The sequence below is a fragment of the Chiloscyllium punctatum genome, chromosome 37 (assembly GCF_047496795.1).
Source record: "Chiloscyllium punctatum isolate Juve2018m chromosome 37, sChiPun1.3, whole genome shotgun sequence".
Classification (NCBI taxonomy): domain Eukaryota; kingdom Metazoa; phylum Chordata; class Chondrichthyes; order Orectolobiformes; family Hemiscylliidae; genus Chiloscyllium; species Chiloscyllium punctatum.
This window is the reverse complement of record NC_092775.1, coordinates 19,485,478-19,512,344: the sequence shown is the minus strand read 5'-3', so window position 1 is coordinate 19,512,344 and position 26,867 is coordinate 19,485,478. Positions and strand designations below refer to the sequence as shown.

The following is a 26,867-nucleotide window of genomic DNA, read 5'->3' as shown; positions in this document are numbered from 1 at the left end:
GTGCTGCATTTTGGAGAATGCAAATCAGGGCAGGACTTAATGGTAAGGTCCTGGGGAATGTTGCTGAACAAAAAGACTTTGGAGTGCAAGTTCATTGAAAGCAGAGTCACAGGTAGCTGGGACAGCAAAGGCAGCCTTTGGTATGCTTATCTTTATTGACCAGTGTATTGACTAAAGGAATTGAGAGGTCATGTTGCAGCTATACAGGACATTGGTTTGGCCACTTTTGGAATATTGTGTGCCAGTTTGGTCTCCCTACTGTAGGAAAGATGTTGAGAAACTTGAAAGGGTTCAGAAAAGATTTACAAGATGTTGCCAGGGTTGGAGGGTTTGAGCTATAAGGAGAGGTTGAACAGGCTGAGGATATTTTCCCAGGAACGTCAGAGACTGAGTGACTTTATAGAGGTTGGTAAAATCATACGGAGCACAGATAGGGTGAATAGCGAAAGGTCTTTTCCCTGGGGTGGGGAGTCCAAAATCAGAGGGGCATAGGTTTAAGGTGAAAGGGCACCTTAAGGGGAAACGTTTCATGCAGAGGGTGGTGAGTGTTTGGAATGAACTACCAGAGGATGTGGTGGAGGCTGGTACAATTACAGCATTTAAAAGGCACCTACATGGGTATATAAATAGGAAAAGTTTAGCAGGATATAGGCCAAATGCTGGCAAATGGGACTGGATTTATTTAGGATAGCTGGGCTGCATGGATGAGTTGGACCAAAGGGTCTGTTTCCATGCTATACAACTCCATGATTCTATAAATGGCGCACCTCATTCTTAAATTGGGATCCCTGGTGCTGCACTCCCTGATCACCAATCCTGAATTTACTGTTTAGTCGTAAGCAGTTTATAGGTTTCCATGAGATCCTCCTTCATTCTTCTAAACTCCAGTGTATATAAATCTAACTGATCCAGTCTCATAATTCAATCTGCCATCTAAGGAATCAGTCTGGTTACACCCCTCCATAGCCAGAGAAACTTTTCTCAGATAATGAGGCCAAAACTGCACACTGTATTCCAGGTGTAATCTTGCCAAGTATCTATATGTGCAACAAGACATCCTTGCACTTGTACTCAAATCCTCTTGCGATGAAAGCTTACATACCATTTGCTTTCATCAACCACCTATTGTACTTACATGCTTAATTTACTGCAACTATAGTACAAGGACATTCAGGTCTGTTTGCACCTCCTCCTTTCTCATTAAGAATTCAATTAACACTGCTGGACGCCTGGTAGACAAACATTTATCGTTCAGATGTCAGATGTACAACTTGATTGACAAAACAAAAAGTCTCAAGCATTTAACTGGGTGGGAGGTATAGACAATCACTGCGGAATGGAGACCACAATCAGATTAGCCATGATCTTATCAAATGGCAGAGCAGGTTTGAGGGCCATAACAGATTATTACTGTTTCTAGTTCTTTTGTACATTTTATCAGCAGCTATGAAAGAGTACTATATTGGTTGAAAAACTTGGACAAACAACAATAAACCAAGTGGTGGGGAGGGATTTTGTTCATGAAGTAAAACAACAAACCAATTAAATTGTTACAGAATTTACCAACATTACATTATTTAGTAGTGGCCTGTAGCTAAATGATTCTGGTCTTTTCTGGTCATTTTCAGCTTTCTGTTTTCCTACAAGTCAACCCGCAAGGCAAAAGAGAATTGCTGAGTTTGCATCATTACCTGTGATGGTGAGAAAGGCAATGTCTTCACTGGAGTACTTTTTGGAGTCATGCTGCTGCTGGTACTGCTTTCAAAAATAGCAAAGCTATTCCCACAACTGTCATTGACAGGTGAAAGTGTAATTTTTGTTTTTTTCTTGCGCCTCAGGATTGTCGGTGGCGTACTAAAGCTTCCTGCAACTGGAGAGGTGATCATGGGTATGAGTTCACCCTTCTTGGCACTTTTGCTTAGGTCGGAGATGGTATGTGCATCAATGCGATATTCTGTCAAAGTCTGCTGTGACTTCTTATCAGGGGTCTGTTTGATTAGATCCTCCGGTAAATCAAAGCAAGACAGGTCAGACCATGTATCTGGATCCTGAAGTATGGAAAATAGAAAGCAAACAAGACAGTAAGCAATTCCGTAGAGATGTGACAGATTACCTGCAATGTGCTTAGATCATCACCTACCGTCCACCCATTAATATCAGAACTGGAACATTAACAGAATTAAACACAGGAGGTAACCATTCAGGTATTAAGAGCTGAAGTGAAAAGCTAGTACTATACATCAAAAACCCCAAGTAAACGTTTGTAAGAAAGGTGACCAAAAGTGACTTTACAGTCTCTCAGATATGGGAAAGACAAATCAGTCCCACCAATCGAGTAGGTTCACACCCAAAACAAATAGAGATGATGTCTCATATTGCAAATACTTGTTGCACCATATAAATGTGTTTCATTAATAATATAAACGTCACTGATATTTAAACTTTTAAGTGCATGTTTAGGTTAATCCAGTGTCTAAAACTGAAGTGACTTTATAGAAACTTTGGGAGTATTTTTTGTTCATATTGCTCAATGAGCAATGGGAAAACACTTATTCAACAGTGTATGTTGAATAATGCCGAATATTTAAAATGTAACTCACGTGGAGCAAGCCAAGATCTTTAATGCATGGCCTCACCAATTGCTCAGACAACCATCAGGCCCAGATGACCACACATCTCAGATACGCTAACAACTATCAACATACTTAATGCAATACAGCTGAAGGAACTCTGCGAATAGTTGGCAAACCCAACTTATACTTAAAAACCTCAGAGGTTCTGGGAATGCTGATTTATTTTTTCCTCAATGTATGGCAATATGAAATTATCCAAACAATCATCTCCTTTCAACTTATCACATCCAAAGAAAGGAGTTTTGGTGCCCTACGGCAGGAAGGAAAGAGAGTGAAGTCTGACTTTCACCTCCCCCACGTCCCCCAAACATGTTTCAGCAACACGAGAGATTAAATCAATATTATTTCCACCTAGTTGACCTTTGCCTCCTACTGGAGCAAAAGCAAGATCTGACAGGATCATAATCATTAACTAAATTGCAAAGCGAAGAACCCCAAACTCTAAGAGAGGAAGAAAGATTCATATAGTTGGCAGTCCGTGATGGTAGCAAGGATGTGGAGGTGGCAGTGTTGGACCAGGGTGGACAAAGTCAGAAATGACTTCAACTGACGAAGAAACGGCACTGCGAAAGCTTGTGATTTCAAATACACCTATTGGACTATAACCTGGTGTTGCATGACTTCTGACTATGGCAGGCTATGGTTAAGTGCAATGCATCCCCCCAGCCTCTTTTTCAAAATAAATTGAAAACACCGGCTACAGGAATGGTTTGAAGTTTGCCCACCCTTTCCTGTTGAATAAATTGATTTTCTGGGTCCCACTTCTAATTCCAGTACCTCAGAAAAACCATTGTTTGCTGTGTCTCAAATCAGCTTCATCTTTGTTTTCAAATTATCCAATAAGTGGCAGAAACCTTAGGAACACTTATATACAGATATCAGTGGGACATGTATGTCTACAAATCCCTGAAAGTGACAACACGGGTGGATAAGGTGGTCAAGACAGCATACACAGCATGCTTGCTTTCATCTGCTAGGGCTTCAAGCGCAAAAGTTGGCAAGCTGTATAGAACTTTAGTTAGGCCACATTTGGAATAGTGTGTGTAGTTCTGGTTGCCACACTACCAGAAGAATATGGATGCTCTGGAGAGGTGCAGACAAGGTTTACCAGGAAGTTGCCAGGTCTGGAGGGTTTTATTTAAGAGGGTGGAGAAATGCGGATTGTTTTCATTGGAAAGACGGAGGCTGAGGGGCCACCTGATACAAAATTATGAGAAACATAGATAGGGTGGAAAGTGAGAGGCTTTTTCACAAAGTGGAAAGGTCAACTACAACGGGGCACAGGTTCAAGGTGAAAGGAGAATCTTTAGGCGAGAAGTGCGGGGAGAATTTTTCAGAGGTGGTGGGTGACTGAAACACATTGCCAGTGGGGGTGGTGGAAGCAGGTACATTAGCAACGTTTAAGGTGTGTCTTGATGGACACATGAACAGGAGGCAAACAGAGGGATAGAAACCACGCATTGGCAGTAAGTAGCTAAATAAAGGATTAGAATTAATGCAGGCTTGGTGGGCCGAAGGGCCTGTTCCTGTGCTTTATTGAATTGTGCTGTATGCATTGTATATGTTTACTAACAGAGTGGCCGTTACACACAAGTAATTGAAGACACAAGATAAACAGTATTCAAGAGAGAGAGCGATCATTACACAACTTTAACAATTCGTAGCATTTATCAGAATCCATCAATATCCAGAATGGCACTTGAACAGTAGGCAAGTACTATGCAAATAAACAGAGCCTGCTACTGACTCAGAAAACATTCCTGCACTGAAAAATCTTTTGAAACAGTTGAAGAGTGGCTGCTTTCAGTGTTTTGGGAACTTACACATTTGATTAGCTCCAGAGGCTCAGAGAATTCAGGAGCTGACTGCGGAGAAAATATTGTCCCAGAATCTACAATCAGAAACATGCTGCCAGAACCCTCTTCTAAAGACTGATTAGGTTCCTGGGATTGATCAGAAATCGACTGATCTTGCGGAGTTTCAGAAATGCCAGATTGTCCATGATCACTAGGTAATGTGCTATCCGCGAGAATATTGCCTAGCCAGCTGGCAACACTGTCCTCCTGATGACAAAGGAAAAAGAAATGTAAAACCTTAGCTCAAAAGGAATTACCAAAGATGGATTTTGGGGTGAAGTGCAAAATGAACCCCGAATTGGAGAAACGTAGATGAGCTTTGTAAACATAGGTAATCATTAATAAAGTCACCTAAACATATTTTAATGGAAATTTTTCTTCTCATAAATATTTCTATTTTCATATATTTCTCAAAACGACCTCTCAGAATAAGACCATAAGACACAGAATCAGAAGCAAGCCAGCCATTTAGCTTATCAAGTCTGCTCTACCATTCAGTGAGATCATGTCTGATATGCTAATCCTGAACTGCATTTTCCTGCTTTTTCCCCATAACCCTTGATTCTATTACTGATTAAAAGTTTTTCAGCTTCAAATATACATATTAACTCAGATTCAACTGCCCTCTGTGGTAAAGAAAGATTCCAGATTCACTACCCACAGAAAAGAAATTCTTCCTCCGGTGAGTTAAATATATGACCCCATTATTCTTAGATTATCTCCTCTGGTCCTAGACTCTCCCATAAAGGGAAACTACCTTTCCACGTCTCTCCTGTCAAGTCTTCTAAGCTTGTATATTTCAAAAAGGTTTCCTCATTCTTCTAAATTCTGAGCAGAGACCCAAATTATTCAACCTCTCAAGACAGTGCCCCCATACCTGGCATCAGTTGAGTGAACTTTCTCTGGACTGCCTCCAACGGCAGCATATCTTTCCTTTGAAACGGGGCCTAAAACTCTTCACAACATTCCAGCTGTGGTGTGACTTTTGTTGTGTATAAATATTAGCAAAGTTTATAATCCATTCCCATTGAAATAAAGGCCACCACTGAACTTTGATGCCAGCTTTGTGTGATTCATGAACAAGAATTCCTAAATTTCTGTCTGGAGCTTTCTGCAGTCTTTTTCCATTTAAATGGTATTCAGCTCCTCTACTCTTTTGCCAAAGTACACACCTCACATTATATTCCATCCGCCAAATTTTTGCTTCACGCAGCCTGTCTTTCTCTCTCTCTCTCTCTCTCTATATATATATATATATATATATACAGGCTCGGTTTCATCCTCACCACTTGCTTTTCCACCTATTCTTGTGTCTTCTGCAAATTTGGCTATAGTACATTCGTTTTCTCATTATAAATCATTAATATACATTATAAATAATTGAGACTCCAGCATTGATCCTTATTGCAGTCAGAGGCTGTCATCCTGAAAATGCCTCCTTATCTTAACTGTCTTGTCCAGTTAGTTAATCCTCTATTCTTGCTATTTTACTGCCTCCAACGCCATGGGATCTTAAGTAGCTAATGTATGACATCAAAAGCCTTCTGGAAAGCCAAATAAATTATATTCACTGCTTCCCCTTTATTTACACTGCTTGTTACCTCCTCAAAGAATTCTAGTAAATTTGTTTTCCCAAGTTGAAAATCTCAGGTTACTCGAAATCTTTCCTCATAGCTCACATCTTCAAAATGCAATCGCCCTCAGTTCTTCTCTGCTCAACCTGTGCTTGGATATCTCTACAGCGTACTGGATGCAGTACAGAGAAGTGCCAAAGTTATAAGAAATAACATGAAAAACCTGGACTTGCAAAAGGAGACAATCTAGATCATTATGGAAATGGAAAATGTAACCTCGTGTGCTAGTTTAACTTAAATTGAGATGTGCTGAAACAAGGACACTGTTTAAATGAATTTAGAACAGATGCCAGGAACAACAACATGGGTGAAATCTCCATATGGAATTTTTCTAGATAAGTGTTTTAAGACACACAGAATTCCTTCATTATTTGCAATCTTGTAAATGTTGAAATTGAGTAGTTAGTTAATCTGACAGAAAACTAAACATATAAAGATCTAGTCAAATAAATGCTAAATACAGCAGATGCTGGAAATCCAAAATAAAATTAGAAAATGCAGTCTCTCTGCCAAGTCTGCTGAATTTCTGCAACATTTAATTTTTTTTAATATACCAAAGAACTAATGTTCTAGCTACTCATTAAGGAAGTTGCTTTACACATTCTAGAAAGAAACAAGACTTATAAACATGATATTGAGCTTTTAATTGCTTTTCAAGTGTTTTTGAAAATAAGCATTTTTGTAGCTTCCTTAAAACCTGGAGGGAAAAGGCATATTGTATAATACATGTTTTACAATTATTTTAAGCATTCTATATATTAAATATTCATACATATAACAAGACTAGTAAATGTTAAAGCTTGCAAATAATTGCAGTGTTTTTATTCCCACTATTCTCTAACCTGCTTTACATTAACAGATGGCTGTTGTGGAACTGGTTCTACACAAACAGGTTCATGTTTTGAAGATGTCTGAAAGGAAAAGAAAACAAGATCATGTTGCAGTTTTGTTTTGAATGTTTTCAAATTATTTAGGAAATTTATCAAAAGTTTTTCTAAGTTTAAAGCTCTCAAGCTGATAGTTTGCACTACAATATAGTCAATGCACTTACTGAAAATGTTCAGACAAGATTAGCAAAAAAGGCGAGTTGATTGATTGAACAAGAAAATTAATTCTATGCCTCCTGGGGGAAAAAAATGACAGGACCACAGTAAAGGAAGAAACATTTACCTATTTGTCCCTTTTCAAAAACCATGAAGGAAAGTGATTTGTGCAAAGCATCTCAAATTTTGAGGCACAAAAAGCTATTTGGTCTTAATGTTGGCACCAGATCTCCAAGAAAGCATCATGACATAGCCCATTCTCCTTCCTTTTCACTGAACCCCGCACCCTTAGTTAATTAGAAATAACCTCTAAACTACTCTTAAATACTTAAATGAACCTGCCTCCACCACACTTCCAAGCAGCACATTCCAGAACTGAACTACTTGCTGTGTAAACAAGATTTTTTCCCCTCACATCACATTTGGCTCCTTTGCAAATCTGTGCCTCTTATTCTTGATCTATTTATGAGTGGGAACATCTTTTCACTATCTACTCTGTCCAGGCTCATCATGATTTTGAAAACTTCTAGCAATTCCTTCTATTGAATCTTCTCAGCCTTCTCGCTGAAGAAAACAGTTCCAACTTCTTCAATCTATCTTCACAACTAAAAGTTTTATCCAGAACCACTCTTGTAAACTTCTTCTGCGTTTCCCCAAATGCATTTATATCCTTGAAGTGTGGTTCCCAAAACTGTAGAACACTTCAGCTGAAATCTGCATATAGGTTCAGTATGACTTCCTTAATCTTATATTCTATGTCACCATTAATAAAAACTAGATACTGTATGCTTTAACTGTTGTCTCCACCTGATACTTAAACGACTTATGCACTTACATAGCCATGCCTCTCTGCACACCTAGAGTAATTCACTGTTTTAGTGTCTCTCTATGCTCTACCAAAATTAACAGCTAACCTCTCCACACTGAAGTTCACTTGCCACGTATCCAACCAACTAGTCAATATTTCTTGAAATTCTACACTGTCCTGTTCACAAAGCTCCCAAATTTTGTAGAGTCTGGAAACATGGAACTTGTCTTCTGTATGCCAAAGTCTAGATCACTAAAATATTAGCAGGAAAAGCCAGAGTCCCAGAAATGACCCTTGAGGAGCTCACTACAAACCTTCCCCCAGCTGGAGGAATACCCATTACTTTCCATTTCCTATCACACAGCCAATTTTCTATCTACATTGTTACTGTCCCTTTTAATCCATGAACTTTAACAGTTCTCAAATGTTATGCAGCATTAATTCAAATGCCTTTTGGAACACTGTTTACACATGGATTGCATTAATCTCTGTTTTAACCATGTCACTTAAGTCTATTCTGAATTATTGTCTCTAGCAGTTTCACAACCATACAAACTAAACTAACTAGCCTGTAATTGCTGGGGGTTTATCCTTATATTCTTTTTAAACAAAACAAAACATTTGCAATTCTCAAGACTTTCAGTACATCAAGTCTATAGGCAGCAAACATTATGGCGAGTGCCACCACAACTTACACAATCTCTTTAAGTATGCTTAGATATATCTCAGTCAATTTTGGTGCCTTACCAACATATGAGAAAATAATAAGCCATTTGGTCCCTCAAGCCTGTTTTGCCAGTTAATAATATCGTGGTTGATCTAGGTTACGAAATTCACATTCCCAACAATTGACAATATCTTTTTAATTCCCATGCCAAACAAGAATCCACTTTGCCTCAACAACCCCAAGTCCGTCACTTTCTATGGCAGAGAATTCCAAAGCCTCAGATAATGTTTCTTCTCATTTGACCAAAATTGACAACCTCCAACCTTAAAACAATGCCGCCTAGTTCTCAACTCACTCTTTTAAGAGGAAACATCCTTTCCATGTCTAACTTATTAAGATGATTCATTTCAGTCAAATGAATTCTTCATTCCTCACATTTCCAATAAAAACAAGCACATTCTGTCCGATCTTTCATGTGAACAACAAGCCTACTCTGTCCAATCTTTCCGATTAAGACAACCCGCTCATTCCAGGTATCAATCTAATAACTGTAATCTGAACCACTTTCAAAACATTTATATCCTTTTTTAGATAAGGCGGCCAAAATTGCACCATGTATTTGAGATGTGATCTCATCAACGTTCAATAATTGTACACTTTCACTCCCCCTTCTCTAAAGCACTGAAATAAATTGTAAAAAGCTAAGGCCCCAACACAGATCCCATGCGGTTCCATCACATCCTGCCAATCTGACATAAAAAAGCTTACATATAAGTTTTCAGTCAAGCAGCTAATCTTCTAACTATGCTCACATGTTAACCTAACATCATGAGCTTCTACTTTGTGCAACAATTTTTTGTGGGGCAGATTGTCAAATTTCTTCTGGAAATCAAAATGTCTATAGGCTCCCTTCATTCATAGCACAAGTCATTCCTTCAAAGAATTCCATCAAGTTATTATATGCCATTTCCCTTTCGGCTTCCCAATAACCTTGAGCTTTTTTTAAAAAAAGACAAAAATACGTGCTAAGCCAAAACCTCCTCATTTCCCCCAACAAACTTCAAATGAATTGGCCTATAGCTTCCTACCTCCTTCAAGGAGAGATACATGTATGACTTTCCTGTTTGATGGAACCTTTCCTAAATCTATTGACTTTTGGAAAGTTAACACAAAATGATTGACTATCTCATTAACCACAATTTTTAAGACCCTCGGATGAAGTCCAACAGGACCCAGGGATTAGTCAGCCCACAGTCCGTATATTTGCTCAATAGAACTTACTTTGAAATTATCACTAAGGTCCTATTTTCCTTCCTTGTCCTGATTTACAGCTTTACTGGAACTTCTTTATATCCTCTAAAGAAGCAATATTTGTTCATTTCATCTGCCATTTCCTTATTACTTACTATTAACTCCTATATCACTGTCTAAATGAGCAACACTCAAATAAAAGCATGTACTGTTGATGCTGGAAATCTGAAATAAAAACAGGAAGTGCTAGAGAAATTCAGCAAATCTGGCATCTGTGGAGAGAGAAGCCAAGATAATATTTTGAATCTTATATCTTTGCAACTCATTCATTTTACTTCCTCTATTCCTCTTCAAATACCTGTGGAAACAATTGTTATTGATTTTTTTTTAAGATTTATAGCTAGCTTCTTCATACTAATTTCTTTCACCAGATTATTCAGTCATTATTTGCCATTCTTTATATGCTGTCTAATCATCTCATCTGTCTCTCGTGTTTGCACAGTATGCTTTTCTCTTAATTTTAATTCTTCCTTTAACTTCAGATAAGGGTCTCTTGAATTTGTTGTGGCAAGAACATATGTATTTTGAAGTATCACCTTGCTTCTGTACTGACCCATCCTCTAGTCCAGTACCTCATCAAGTTGTTCAGATTTCATGGTCTTACAAACAAAGGTCTTAAACCCATTCTTCTACCTTTGAAGCTAGATAGAAATTCAAATCATATATTGTGGTAGCTGCTGTAGTTACTCTGATGTTATTTGTCAATCCTGTCACATTACACAATACTAAATTGAGCAAAACAGCTCTCTGGTTAGTGCCAAACATTTTTTGAAGTATTGAAACTCATGTAGACTACCAATGTCAATCTGATTTTACCAGTTTACAGGTATCGCAAAACCAGCCATGATTACTGCCGTTCCTCTAATACCTCATATCTACTTTTGTATACTTTGCTAAAGAGCTGTAGACATCTAGTGACTTCTTTCTCCTACAACTCATCACTAACCAAACTGATCCCACATCCTGGTCTCCTGAACCAATGTCATCTAACTCATGCACAAATGTATTATTTGTTAAACATTGTTAATTCTCCAATTTTATGTAGCTTCCTATTCTTGAACATCAAATACTCCCAAACATTCTGTATCTAGTTCTTATAATGAAGTGAGTTTCAGTAATTGATCAGAGTGGTACTGGAAAAGCACAGCAGGTCAGGCAGCATCCGGGGAGCAGGAAAATCGATGTTTCGGGCAAAAGCCCTTCATCAGCCTCAGATGTTGTGCTTTTCCAGCACCACTCTGATCTAAACTCTGGTTTCCAGCATCTGTAGTCCTCACTTTTGCCTAGTTGAGTTTCAGTAATGGCTATCGTGTTTTACTTAATTGTGACTAATGTTTCTTATGAATGCTGCAAGTACATAGATACAGAACCTTTAGTTTTCAGTTTTGCAGGATCTAGTCTTGACCTTTGGTGTAGATATTTTTAACATGTTATGCATGTCTGAGGTAGATGGGACTTGAACTCAGGACATTACCTTGGTGCTATAGGACCCTCCCCGACTTCAGTATATTCTTGGGTTTGTTCTGTCCCTTCCTGTTGATCAAACCTAAATTTTCCATATTGCGATTATTTTGTTCTCAGCCTTGAATCTACTGCTTTGTTCACTGGAGAAGGAATACAAGTGTATGTCCAAACCAAGATGTTGCAGGACACAAGGACAATTTGGAGGTCCAATGATCTGCTGTTCTTCTCCTAGTTGGTAAAGTTGCGTGTTTGGAAGATGTATATAGTTTGAGAAGTGACATAAACTGCTGCCACCATACACCAATGGTGAAATGTGAATGTTTAAGAAATGTGGATGGGGCGCTGATCAAGTGCACTGCTTCACCTCAGATGGTATAGAGCTTCAAACAAGTTGTTGACACACTCATCCAGACAAGTGGATGATATAACCCTGACTTATACCTTGTATAAGTTTGGGAGTAAGGAGACAAGTTACTCACTGTAGAATACCCAGCCTCTGAGCTGCTTTTGCAGCATTTATTTGGCTAGCTCAATTCAGTTTTCAGTTAATTGTAACCCCAGGATGCTGGTGGGGATTTCAGCAATAGCAATGCCATTAAATATGATGGGGACATGATTAGATCGGAAAGATCATTGCCACGAACTTGCGTAATATGAACGATACTTGTCACTTGTCAGTTAAAGCCTGATATGCTGTCCAGGGTAAGCAAGTATCTGCATTGTTTCAGTGGGACTGTACACTAAGCATCAGCAAACATCCCCACTTCAATGTTAAATTCGAGAGATAACACACCTGAAGATAATTATGCTCGCGACAGAGCACTGAGGACTTCCTGCAACAATGCCCTGGAAGTTAGATGATCGTTAAATATAGAACTTAGGGCCAAAAGTTATCAAAGGGTATGAAGAGAAAGTGGGTACAGGGTATGGAGTTGGATGATCATTTTGAATGGCAGAGAAAGCTTGAAGGGCCAAATTGCCTATTCCTGCTCCTTATTTAACATAAACATGGCTATTGTTAGAGGACACAGCATTAAAGATAATGTGATCCAGCCAGTGAAGAACTTGCCAATTCTGTTGATTTTAATTGTACTAGGTTTCCTGATGCCACACTTTGTCAAATGCCACATTATCATCATCAGTCATGCAAACCTCATATCTGGCCAACTTGGGCAAAAGTTGCAATCAAGTAGGAGCAGAGTGGTCCTGGCGAAAACCAAATTAAACATAGTTACAACTCGCTGAGGGAGCATTTGGAAATGAAGTCCTGCTATTCTCAGAGTCATCAGAAAGGTAAAAGATATGCAAAATTTCCTAATTTACCCAATGTTTGACCCCAGGTTGATAGAAAGCATGGACCAGATTTCTGTAGTGAACAAGAATAACTATATATTACAAGTAATTAGACTCAAGCCAATTAAAACTCAAACTATTTCATAAACTCTTTCATTCATAGGTTATTGGACAGAGTGGGAAAAAAACTGGAAACATCTCTCTCCAGGTTCTGTCATTGAGATGGCCTTTAGAACATTTCTGCTGGTCAGCAGATTGCTTCAGTCATCTTTCTGCAGATACTTCCACTGGTTGGAAGGAGACACAAGGTGGTTGGTTCACTTAAAAAAAAGTGAAAATTCACAGCTTACAACTGTTGCAGGGAAGGTAAACTAGTTTTCAAATTTAAATTTAGCTTTGACTGTAGAGACCAGATAGATTGTTCCCAAACTGCAGAAGAACGGAACAGCTCTTTCTAACTTGCAAAACCTCCAAGCTGCTTAGTTATCAAAGAACCAATCACACAATTGTTGGAAAGCAAAAGGACTCTCGTTGATAACTGGTCTCTAGTCCAATCAGCTTCTTCTTGCCAACAAAAGCTGCATCTGTACACTGTCAGCTCAAAATCATCTATAACTCAAACTTCAGTGGTGGCTGGTTGAAACAGTTGTTTACATGTTGCTTAACATGGGTGCACTTGCTTTCAAAACATACAGCAGGCTTTAAAATAGCTCTTCATTTCAATCCACAGTTTAAAAACAAAATGAACAAACACAATCCTTACTCATCACTTAGCTGGTTAATGCTAAGTAAGCACCTCTTGACTGCAGTGTTGACAGAAAGCTAATGATTTAGAGAATACACCACTAGTGCTGTAATTGACTGGATTGAATTGTGTTCCTATATGTACCGGAAAAACCTGAGCATTTTTTATGTTGTTGGGTAGATGGTGGCATTGTAGCTGATCTGGAAGAGCGCAGTTAAAGCTGCAGCTAGTTTGAAGCACAAGTCTTCAGTTGGGCTTTTGCTGGGGCCCAAACATTTTAGCAAAGTGAACGTACAAGCTGCTATGGGAACATCTGAAGAAAGTAAAGGCATTCTCTTCCCGGTCTGACCAATAGCTAGTCCTCAACTAATATTACTGAAATAGTAAAGAGATAAAACACTTTGAGCACTCCTCGTGTCACAGTAGGTGCCGCAGCAAAATGGGGTTGAATCTCTAGATTTCACTTCAATCCAAACAATTAACTGGAAAAAAGCATAACTGGAAAGCAGAGCAAAAATTAGCAAACAACAGGGAAAATAAAGTAAGTAACTTGGGCATTTCATTATTAATTCTGATTTCTAATTAAATCAAAGATAAAAATGACATACATTTTTCTTTCCCAACGAAAGATTTTACCAAGTTTCTTGTTAACTAGAATTTATGACCATATCAACTTATATTTCACACAGACAGCACCACTAGGATTAAAAAAAAAATCAGTAAACTTGAAACTATTACAAATCTTTGAAAGTGAACAAACCTGAGTCAGTTTGGTCCTGAAACACTGGATTTCTCCATCCTCCGAATGAGCAAATAAAAACATTGGCATATCCTGGTTACCATCTTGTAAGTAGCCTTCAACCTCTACCTTCCTTTTCAATGTCGAGTTCCAGTGATTTTTTACAGCATTGTCTGTTCTGTAATTTAAAATAAGTGCCATTACTCAGAGTTGCTGTATTAAATTAAAAAGCCAGGAATGCTTAAAACCTTATCAAAACTGTCAAATTATGGCAGACCTCAAGTTATGTAAATACAACATGCGTAAGGAACAGGAGTAGACCATTCAGCCCCTCAAGCCTGTTGCACCATTCAATAAGATCATGGCTGAACTGATTGTAATCTCAAATTTACATTTCTGTCTAGTATGACAACTCCTCACCCCATTAAGAAGAATTTACCCCTGGATTTAAAAAAAAATCAAGGACTCTGGTCCCACTACTTTAACTCTGCAATCTCATGCAAGTCCCAGTCACTTTTATGGCAATAGCAAAGCAGTAATCTATCAAGAGAATGACAGAAATTTATGAACCAATTATCCTGTAATTAAAATTTTGTTACAAGAGTATGGAGCCACTCTCTCAAACCTAAAATGGAGTAGTACAGCATGGTTTAAGCTTCTTGGGTTCCACAGAACGAACACTCAAAATTCAGTGTGTTTTTTTACTATTTTACAGCATAAGGACATCATTAACTAAGATAGCAATTATTACATATCCTTAATTATTTGAGATGATGGTCGTGAGCCAACTTCTTGAAGATCGTAGTCCATGTGGTGCAGGTACGCCCACATTTCTGTTATGGAGGGAGAGGATGCTAAGCCAGTTACAGTAAAAGGTAATACATTCTAGAGTTAGGATGGTGTGTGACTTGGAGGGAACTTGTAGATGGTAGAGTTCCCATGCATCTGCTGTCTTTGTCTTTCTGGGAGGTAGAGATGCCATCTTTGAAAGGTGCAGGAGGCAGCTGGCAAATTGCTGATAAACTGCAAGACATTAATAGCTAGGGTTTCAGTGAGAATGATGCCATTGACTATCAAGGGAACAAAGCTTCGATTTTTTTTCTTGCTGGAGGTGGTCACTACCTGGTATGGGCGTGGTGCAAATTTTACTAAATACCATTTCACCCTAACTCTCAATGTTATCCAGATCTTTTTGCATATGAAGCAGGCTATTGCCTCAGTATCAAAGGAGTTACAAATTGAGCAATCATCCTCACTTCTGACCACACAAATGCAAAGAAGCAGCTGAAGATGGTTGGTCCTAGGACATTACCTGGAAGAATTTCTGAAGGAATATCCTGAAAATTGGCTTCAACACCCAACTTATCTTCCTTTGTGCTAAGTACAACTGCAACGAGTGGAGCATTTTCCTCCGGACTTTCAACAATCAGTTTTGCTAGGGCTTCTCACTTCTACTCAGGCAAATGCTATCTTGGTATCAAGTGCAAACACATTAGTCTACCTTCTGGTGTTCAGTTCAATCGATGCATGTTGGGACCAAGATCGTAATGAAGTCAGAAGCCAATGGCAACACTGAGCAGGTTATTGCTGTTTGATGGCACCACTGATAATGCTCCCATTACTTTGCATATCAAGGTGCTTAATAGATCGAAAAGTTGAATTATGTTGACAAGTTAGAATTGGGGCAATCTTCTATATTGTCTGGCAGTATTATTTAAACTTGAACAGCTTGGATAGAGCACTACATTTCTGGAGCATAAGTCTACTATATTATAGCCAGAAAGATGTCAGGGTCCGTAACTTTTGCAACATACAGTGCTTTCTGACATGTCTTAATATCATATAGGATGAATCAAATTGGCGATGATGATGCTGGGGACCTCAGGTGGAGGCAGAGATGGATAACCCAATCAGCACTTCTGCATTATCATTTGCACTAATATTATATGAACTCATTAATTTAATCTGGACAAAATAATGTTGATGTATCATCATTTCCTCTTTCTTTCTCCAATGCATCCAATAGGGCAGAACAGCGACTCAGTGGTAAGCACTGCTGCCTCACAGCACCAGGGACTTAGTTCAATTCCCACCTTGGGCGACTATGTCGAATTTGCCCATTTTCCAATGTCCGCATGGGTACCTCCCGTGGTCCAAAGATGTGGAGGTTATGTGGATTGGCCATGCGAAGTTGCCCATATAGTGTACAGGGATGTATTGGCTAGGTGGGTTAGCCATGGTAAATATGGGGTTATAGGGTGTCTTGCCTTCCGTTGTATTTTATGTTTTGGCTCAATTCCTTCCAATAGTCCCACTTTCCTTTTTTTAAACTTCATCCACTGAAAAATAATACTTTCACAGCAGATGGAAAGCTAGTAATCAATCTTACTTTATTAAAAATGTATTCATCCGCATAACCATTATAGCATGTAGAACTTAGATTATAATACAAACAGCAACCAACTGAAACTGTGCAAGAACAGTTTTGTAGCAATGCAAGTACCCATTGGCTGGATCATTCAGCTCCTACTAATTTTTAATCCAGTAGAAAACAAGCTAAAAGAAATGTTAATTCCTAGCACACTGGTGACAAAACCCAATGGAACACTTGCCTCCCCGGTAGCAGTTTTGCAATCTCTGCCCAGCGGTTACCAAGGACCTTGTGTGCTTCATAAATAATCTTGTCCTCCTCTTTAGTCCAAGATGACTTCTTAACCTCAGGGTTGAGATGATTGTGCCAGCGCTCACGGCACTGTTTGCCAAGTCTACCTTTTAGATGTCTTGCAATCAATGACCAACGTTTTGGCCCATGTTTCTGAACTAATTCAATTACCTAAAATGAAACAATAGGAATCAAAGATCAGTTCATTCACCCTGCTCTATGTTTAATGTACTAACTTAATAGATTTGTACATTTCTTTCAAATTTTCCTACACATGCAACCTGATCTCAGCCCTCAACCAACATTGCTGCACCTATCTGCAGCAAGAAGGGAAAAAAGCCAGGTGATTTTATTCAACCTTTCCACTCCTCATCCTAATTAGATAGGCACACAAACCATTACTCAGTACCTTTCATCATTTGCTGAAGTAAAATATGGTGACTTGCACCGTAAAAGGAATCAGTTATAAATCAAAGACATCAATGCCAGTGACATGCTGCACGTTGCAGAACTAGTAACCTGTTGTGGTTGTGGGTATGTTCACCAAGTTGGGAAGTTGATTTACAGACATTTTCTCCCATCTAGGTGAAGTTTTCAGTGCTTTGAAGCTGCCTGTGAAGTGCTGCTGTACCGTGTCTTCTGGAATTTATCTGGTTCAGTTTTGCTGCTTCTGGTTGTCAGTTCCAATTGTTCCTTGTAGTGACCGGCATATTGGGTCTAGGTCTATGTGCTTGTTGATGGAGTCCGTGGCTGAGTGCCATGCTTCTAGAAATTCTCTGGCTGTCCTATGTTTAGCTTGTCCTATGATCGTTGAGTTATCCCAGAAGAATTTGTGGCCCTTGTCATCTGTATGTATGGTTACTAGGGACAGCTGGTCCTGGCACTTAGTGGCTAGTTGGTGTTTGTGGATGAGGATCGCTAGCTGTCTGTCTGTTTGCCCGATATAGTGTTTTGTGCAGTCTTTGCATGGAATCTTGTAAATTATGTTTGTCTTGCACATGATGGGCAGGGAGTCTTTTATTCTGGTGAGCTGTTGTCTGAGCGTGGCTTTTGGTTTATGGGCTGTCATGAACCTCCGTGGAGAAGTCCGCTTAATGAGTTAGGTCGTGGCAGATCCTTGTCACATTGTTTGTCTGTTAGGCATCCACAGATGAAGTTGCGGGGTTATCGGTTCTGTGGCCAGCAGCAAACAATCAGAATGATGTGTTGCCTCTCTAGTGCCAGGATCAAGAATGTCTCAGAGAGGGTGCAGAATGTTCTCAAGGGGGGAAGAGGGCCCAGCAGGAGGTTCACTGTACACATTGGAACCAATGACATAGGAAGGGAAAAGGATGAGATTCTGTCAGGAGAATAGAGTGTGTTAGGAAGGAATTTAAAAAGGAGGTCCTCAAGAGCAATAACATCTGGATTACTTCCAGTGCTACAAGCTAGTGAGGGCTGGAATAGGAGGATAGAGCAGATGAATGCATGGCTGAGGAGCTGGTGTATGGCAGAAGAATTCACATTTTTGGATCATTAGAATCTCTTCTGGCGTAGAAGTGACCTTTACAAGAAAGATAGATTGCATCTGAATTGGAAGGGGACCAATACACTGGCAGGGAGATTTGCTAGAGCTGCTCGGGAGGATTTCACCTAGAAAGGTGGGGGGACCCAGGAAGATAGTGAGGAAAGATCAATCCAAGACTAGTACAGTTGAGAAAAGGAGTCAGTCAGGGCAGGCACGGACAACGCAGAGAACAAAGGTAGGACTGATAAATTAAACTGCATTTATTTAAATGCAAGAGGCCTAACAGGGAAGGCACATGAACTCAGGGCATGGTTAGGAACATGGGACTGGGATATCATAGCAATTACGGAAACATGGCTCAGGGATGGACAGGACTGGCAGTTTAAATGTTCCAGGATACATATGTTAAAAGGAAGGACAAAAAAGGAGGAGAGAGAGGAAGGTGAGTGACATTTCTGATAAGGGATTACAGCTGTACTGGAAGAAGGATATTCCCGGAAAAACATCCAGGGAAGTTATTTGGGTGGAACTGAGAAATAAGAAAGGGGTGATCACCTTATTGGAATTGTATTGTAGACCATCTAATAGTCAGAGGGAAATTGAGTAACAAATTTGTAAGGAGATCTCAGCTATCTGTTAAGAATAATAGGGTGGTTATGGTAGGGGATTTTAACTTTCCAAACATAACACTATGGCAGTTCCAATCAAAGAGTTGAGATAAAAGAAAAATTTATTAAGTGTGTACAAGAAAGTTTTCTGATTCAGTATGTGGATGTGCTTACGAGAGAAGGTGCAAAACCTAACCTACTCTTGGGAAATAAGGCAGGGCAGTTGACTGAGCTTTCAGTGGGGGAGCACTTTGGGGCCAGCGACCATGATTCATTTAGTTTTAAAATAGTGATGGAAAAGGATAGACCAGATCTAAAAGTTGAAGTTCTAAATTGGAGAAAGGTCAATTTTGATGGTATTAGGCAAGAACTTTCAAAAGCTGACTGGGGGCAGATGTTCGCAGGTAAAAGGGCAGCTAGAAAAAGTCCACAGAAAATATATTCCTGTTAGGGTGAAAGGAAAGGCAAGTAGGGAATGTTGGATGACTAAAGAAACTGAGGGTTTGGTGAAGAAAAAGATGGAAGCATATGTCAGGTATAGACAGGATAGATCGAGTGAACCCTTAGAAGAGTATAAAGGCAGCAGTATACTTAAGAGGGAAATCAGGAGGTCAAAAAGGGGACATGAGATAGCTTTGGCAAATAGAGTTAAGGAGAATTCAAAAGGGTTTTTACAAATACATTCAGGACAAAAGGATAACTAGGGGGAGAATAGGATCCCTTAAAGATCAGCAAGGTTGCCTTTGGGTGGAGCCACAGGAGATACTAAACGAATATTTTGCACCAGGGTTTACAGTGGAAAAGGACATGGAAGATATAGAATGTAGGGAAATAGATGGCGATATCTTGAAAAAATGCCCATATTACAGATAAGCAAATGCTGGGTGTCGTAAAACACAAAGAAATGGATAAATCCCCAGGACCTCATCAGGTGTATCCTAGAATTCGATAGGAAACTAGGGAAGTGATTACTGGGCCCCTTGCTGAGATATTTGTATCATCGATAGTCACAGGTGAATTGCCAGAAGATTGGAGGTTGACTAACATGATGCCACTATTTAAGAAAGGTGAGAAGGACAAGTCAGGGAACTACGGACCGGTGAGCCTGATGTCAGTGGTGGACAAGTTGGTGGAGGGAATCCTGAGGGACAGGATGTACTTGCATTTGGAAAGGCAAGGACTGATTAGGGATAGTCAACATGGCTTTGTGCATGGGAAATCATGTCTCAAATTTGATTTAGTTTTTTGAGTAATAATAAAGAGGATTGATGAGGGCAGATAGACTTCAGTAAGGCATTTGACAAGGTTCCCCATAGGAGACTGGTTAGCAAGGTTCGAACTCATGAAATACAGGGAGAAGAACCATTTGGATACAGAAATGGCTCAAAAGGATAGAAGACAGAGGGTGGTGGTGGAGGGCTGTTTCTCAGACAGGAGGCCTGTGACCAGTGGAGTGCCACAAGGATTGGTGCTGGGTCCACTTCTCTTCGTCATTTATATAAATGATTTGGATGTGAGCATAAGAGGTGTAGTTAGTAAGTTTGCAGATTACACCAAAATTGGAGGTGTAGTGGAAAGCAAAGAAGGTTACCTCAGATTACAATGGGATCTTGATCAGATGGCCAATAAGCTGAGAAGTGGCAGAAGAGTTTAGTTTAGATAAATGCGAGGTGCTGCATTTTGGGAAAGCAAATCTTAGCAGGACTTATACACTTAATGGTAAGGTCCTAGGGAGTGTTGCTGAACAAAGAGACCTTGCAGTGCAGGTTCATAGCTCCTTGAAAGTGGAGTTGCAGGTAGATAGGATAGTGAAGGCATTTGGTACGCTTTCCTTGATTGGTCAGAGCATGGAGTACAGGAGTTGGGAGGTCATGTTGCAGCTATACAGGACATTGATTAGGCTGCTTTTGGAATACTGCATGCACTTCTGGTCTCCTTCCTATTGGAAGGATGTTGTGAAACTTGAAAAGGGTTCAGAAAAGATTTACAAGGGTATTGGCAGGATTGGAGGATTTGAGCTATAGGGAGAGGCTGAATAGACTGGGGCGGTTTTCCCTGGAGCGTTGGAGGCTGAGAGTTACTTTATAAAGGTTTATGAAATCATGAGGTGTATAAATAGGATAAATATACAAGGTCTTTTCCCTGAGTTGTGGGGAATCCAGAACTAGAGGGCATAGGTTTAGGCTGAGAGGGGAAAGATATAAAAGAGACCAGAGGGGCAACTTTTTCACACAGAGGAATGAGCTGCCAGAGGATGTAGCAGAGGCTGGTATAATTGCAACATTTAAAAGGCATCTGGATGGGTATATGAATAGGAAGGGTTGAAAGGGATATGGGCTGGGTGCTGGCAGGTGGGACTAGATTGGGTTGGGCTATCAGGTCAGCATGGACGAGTTTGCTTGAAAGGTCCGTTTGCATGCTGTACATCTCTATGACTCTAGGACATCCAGGAATGGGTTTGATCGTTGGTTTCCTCCTGTCTTGTAAATCCAAACCTTGTGAGTGTGGTGCTGACAATCCAGTGTTCTCAATTTCTGTTCTCTTAAATGATAACAAAAGTGTCGTCTACATATCTGATCCAGAGTTTGGGTTGGATTTGTGGTAGGGCTGTTTATTCCAATCTTTGCATCACTGCTTCTGCTATGATGGGTGAGTCCATAGGATGTTCCATTGATCTGTTGATCAATTTGGTTGTTGAATGTGAAGTGTGTCGTCAAGCACAGGTCTAGTAGTTTGAGCATACAGTCCTTGTTGATAGGTTCCCTGTCGTGTTGTCTGTTCTGCTTGTCCAGGAGGTTGGCTATTGTCTCTCTGGCTCGAATTTTGTCAATTGAAGTGAACAGTGTCGTTACATCAAATGAGAGCATTGCTTCATCCTTGTCAATGTTTGTGTTGTCCAGGAATTCTTGTGATGATTGTATGGAGTGTTTGGATCCGCTAATAAGAGGTTGTAGCTTTTGTTTGAATCCTTTTTCAAGTTTATGTGATGGCATTCCTGGGAGTGCCACAATGGGTCTAAGTGAAGTGTTTGGTTTGTGTACTTGGGTAATCTGTAAAACCTTGGGGTGTTGTTGCTTTTTCTTTTCATCCTTTGTAGGTCAATCCTGTTATTAGTCTGTTTTTTGAAGGTTCCATAGTGTGTTGTTTATTCTATTGGTTAGCTATGGTGTGGGGTCACACTCCCTCTGTAGGTATGTGTTGGTATCTGTAAGTAGTTTATCTGCTTTCTGAATATATTCAGTCTTGTCCATGATGAGCATCATTCTGCCCTTGTCCACTGGTACTATGATTATGTTGTTATCATTTTTGAGAGTTCTTAGGGCTTTTCTCTTTGATGTTAAGATTGCTGGTTTGTCTTTTTTTTAAGTTAGGATACAATAGTTTGTCTGACTGTTTGCTGTGTTTAGATTAGATTAGATTAGATTAGATTAGATTACTTACAGTGTGGAAACAGGTCCTTCAGCCCAACAAGTCCAAACCGCCCCGCCGAAGCGTAACCCACCCATACCCCTACATCCACATCGACCCCTTACCTAACACTATGGGCAATTTAGCATGGCCAATTCACCTGACCTGCACATCTTTGGAGTGTGGGAGGAAACTGGAGCACCCGGAGGAAACCCACGCAGACACGGGGAGAACGTGCAAACTCCACACAGTCGGTCGCCTGAGGCGGGAATTGAACCCGGGTCTCTGGCGCTGTGAGGCAGCAGTGCTAACCACTGTGCCACCGCTTTGGTTAGTCTGTTAGTTTGGAGTATACATTCTAGTGCAACTAGGTAGTCTGTAGTTTTTGCATCCCAGGGGTTGTAGTATGGCTTTTTCGGTTTCTGTAAGCTGTTGGAGAGGTTTGTAAACCAGGTATGTGTTATGTGGTCTTCTCTGCTGTTGGTTAGCTTGGTCACTTTGTATTGTAGTGCCGTTCTCTTTCTGTATGTTGTTCTGTTCTGTCTTATGGTGATGGCCTGTTCGATTGTCACAGTCCACTCCTGATTGGTGGTTTTTGAAATTAACGATTTTGTGGCACGCAAAATCTTTTCTGTACCTGCATAGTCTGTTGTGTGCATCATAATCATAACCTGGATCATCCCGAGGCCATTTTTGTCTGACTACTTCCCTGGCTTGTGGTGGTGGTGATTGGTGGTGTATACCTGACAGGGTGATAGTATTTGATTCTTGCAGCACCCACGTAGGAATCACAGTTGTTCGTGGGTAGCACTTAGGCAGTTGGCACAGTACTCCCATTTCCTTGCTTGTCTTACTGTCTCTGCCCGTAGGTTTTCAAGGTTTGTAGTTTGGATGCTGATTGTCGTGGTTGTGGGTATGTTTGCCAAGCTGGAAAGTTGCTCTGCAGATGTTTCATTCCTGTCTAGGTGACATTTAGTTCTTTGAAGCCTTCTGTGAAGTGCTGCTATACGGTCTTCTGCAATTTATTTGGTTCTGCTGCTGCTTCCGGTTGCCGGTTCTGGTTGCTCGAAGTGGCTGGTAAATTAGGTGTAGGTCAATGTATTTGTTGATGGAGGCTGTGGCAGAGTGCCATGCTCCTAGAAATTCTCTGGCTGTCCTATCATAATTGTGTTGTCCTAGTTGAATTTGAGGTCCTTATCATCTGTGTGCATGGCTACTAGGAACAGCTGGTCACCAGCCACGCAAATAAAAAATGTTGTCTTGGAACTGACAGCCAGACTTCTCTGACCATTCAAGTTCATGACAGCCCATAAACCAACAGCCACGCTTAGACAACAACTCACCAGAATAGAAGACTCCATACCCATCATGTGCAAGACAAAATGTAATTTACAAGTTTCCATGCAAAGACTGTAACGAAACATTATATTGGGAAAACAGGCACATCAACAAGCAATCCTCATCCAAACACCAACTAGCCACTAAACTTTACAACCAGCTGTTCCTAGTAGCCATACACGCAGATGACAAGGACCACAAATTCAACTAGTCCTATGATAATTGTATTATCCAAGCTGAACATAGGACAGCCAAAGAATTTCCAGAAGCATGGCACTCGGCCACGGACTCCATCCATAAGCACATTGACCAAGATCCAATATACCAGCCACTATAACGAACAACTGGAACTAACCAGAAACAGAACCAAATAAATTCCAGAAGAGACAGTACAGCAGTGCTTCACAGGAGGCTCCACAGCACTGAAGACATCACCTAAACAGGGAATGAAACGTCTGCAAATCAACTTCCCAGCTTGGCGAACATACGCACAGCCACAACTAGCACCAGAGCTATAAATCTTTGCACAAACTTTGAACTAGTAACCTTTTTAGAATATGGCATTTTAAACATGTTAACTAGAGATATAAAGAAATCAGGATCAAGCTTACGGTGAAAAAATCATGTTAACCAACTTACTGGATTTTGTTGAAGGAGTAATCTTCACTATGGGTAAAGGGAAGCCTAAAGACACATAGTACTTGGATTTCCAGGAGGCATTTGACAAGGTGCCAAGTAAAAGGTGGCAAAGTAGGAGCTCATGGTGTATTGGCAACATACAAGCATGGATAGAAAGTTGATTAGCTTGCATAAAATTGTACACATAAGTGGGTTCTTGCCCAAATGGTAGGATGTGACAAATCCTGCAGGGAGTCAGTGCTGGGGCCTCACCTTCAAACTCGTTGATATAAATTGTAAGATGAGAAGAGAGAGTGAAAGCATGGTAATTAAATCTACTAATGATACAAAAATAAGAGAACGTATGCTGCCAAGTGGCCATAAGAATGCAAATGATATAAATAGGTAAAAATCTGCAAAGTGGAGGTTTTGATTTTGAAAGGTGCATTACTTAACAGAACAGTTGCAAAGGTCCAAGGTTCAGGGGCATCTAGGTCTTCTAGTGCACAAGTCACAAAAGCTTAGCATGCGGGTACCTCAAACAATACTATCCTTCATAATGACAGGAACTGAGCATAAAGTGAGGATATTATGCTTCAGTTATAGAAGACAATGTTGAGGCCGCACCTTGAATACGGTTTGTAGTTCTGGTCTCCTTAAAGGAGGTATAAGTGGGTTGGATGTTATTCTGAGGAGGCTTACCACTAATTAGTGTGTAGTCTTATGAGGAGTGGCTGGGTTTCATTTTCACTGGAGTTTAGGAGAATGAGAGAATAACTTGACTGAGGTATGCAAGATTCTGAATGGTTTTGACAAGTTGGATATGGAAAGGATATTTCACCTGATGAGCAAACCAAGATCCAGGGGATACACTTTTAGGAGAAACAAAGAAACAATTCCTGAGGATTGAGACTTTTGAAACTCTCTGCCTCAAACTGGTGTCATTGTTTTTGTACAAGTGCCGGTAAAGATTAGAAAAAATAGACAAGGGAATTAAAAGTTATCAGGGGTTGATAGGAATGTAGAATGCTAAATACAAATAGCTCCAGTCATTCAGGCTCAAGGGTCAAAATGTCCTACTTCGACTCCTATTTGATATGTTCCTAGATTCATGGTACCTATAAAAAGTTTGCAACTTCATCCATTTTCACACTTTTACCTTCTGATCTTCTTCCTTTGTCCACGGTCCTTTCACAAGCTCCGGATTCAGAACCTTCAGCCATCGGTGTTGGCACTGAAGATCAGTTCGGTTCTGTAACAAAGTCAAATTATAACAAATACAAAACAAAAAAAAAATTACATACGAGACAGGATGCTCAGCTTCATTCACTCCAAGGTGACTTCTGGTAAAATTCAAGATTCTATCCTGGTTTCTTCCTATTCCCATTTGTTACCTCTCAGCAGCATTATCAATTTTTTAAAAAGAGCCAGTTCCTACATGTACAAGGATAGCATTCCATTGTGCATCTCTCCCAGACATTCAATCAACCTGATTGGTGACTGCAATATAATGTAATATAGGATTAGAGTATAGTTTGAACATGTTGGGGTTTATGTAGAGTGGACTTGGGGAGAAAGTGAGGAAAGCATTGCAAAAGTCAAAACCTGAAAGTAACAAAAGAATGGTTGAACGTTTCTGCATCATTATGAAGACAGACCAAAAGAGACAATTGATTTTAGGAGATAAGCAAGCAATTTTGGCAAGATCAGGAATGGGGCTGGAAGTTCAGCTTATGTTGACCAGGATTTGTGCTTAATAAAGGTTCAACTCGACAAAGCATGCACAAAGAACAATGGAGTCAAATTGGATTTTTTGAATTATAAAAAGAATAGAATGGATTTTATCTATGTGTTAAATTGCATGACAGCTCATTTATAGCTTGATGCTGGAGAAGTAACTTGACTACACAGTGGAGATTTACCAACTGCATTAAATCTATACCTTCACAAGGGTCACAAAATCTCCTAAGCATCACCTATCACATCCCTGTTCTTTTCCAACCCCGCATCCCTGCAAATTTCTTTTGATTAATTTCTGTATATCATGTTCCTTCTACTATTATCTCAGACGTACTAAAATTTATCAAAATCTATGCAACACGAGCCTTCCCTTTATCCATAAAAGCTTCCTCAAAAATCAAATCTAAGCCACTATTAAAGCAAATCCTTAGAGAATTTAGAAAACACGTTAACTTTGTGAAAATAAGCTATACTTATAAAAGTTACATTAAATCTAAGAGTATCAAGCAGTCTGTCACCAGTTCAAAATCCACTTTTGCACTTAAATTGGAAGCAATCTAAACAAAATTAAACCAAAAATTTCAGCTTTACGGGTTATTAAATGATTTTCTCAAATACATTTAAATGTCCAATATTGGGTATACAGAACAACCTCAGTTATCCAAATGTCAATTATCTGAATTTCAGATTATCCGAACAAGATCTCAAGATCCCTTAAAAATGTTAGCCAAACAGTTATCCGAACAAAATACTCCCTGCCTGTTCCGTTCGGATATTCCAGGTTGTTCTGTAG

At 39.8% G+C, this 26,867-nt stretch overlaps 1 protein-coding gene across 3 annotated transcripts in view; it reads right to left on the bottom strand.

Annotated features, from left to right (window-relative positions):
- Positions 1-26,867, bottom strand: part of mybl2b (v-myb avian myeloblastosis viral oncogene homolog-like 2b) — a 54,374-nt gene that overhangs the window by 14,659 nt on the left and 12,848 nt on the right. For all 3 annotated transcript variants that reach the window (XM_072556388.1, XM_072556390.1, XM_072556389.1), the window contains exons 4-9: positions 25,494-25,586; positions 16,806-17,026; positions 14,215-14,371; positions 6,966-7,034; positions 4,457-4,696; positions 1,692-2,048 (exon numbers count right to left, since the gene is read on the bottom strand). In XM_072556388.1, the coding sequence (XP_072412489.1) occupies positions 1,692-2,048; positions 4,457-4,696; positions 6,966-7,034; positions 14,215-14,371; positions 16,806-17,026; positions 25,494-25,586 (1,137 nt within the window). The remainder of the gene's footprint in view (positions 1-1,691; positions 2,049-4,456; positions 4,697-6,965; positions 7,035-14,214; positions 14,372-16,805; positions 17,027-25,493; positions 25,587-26,867) is intronic.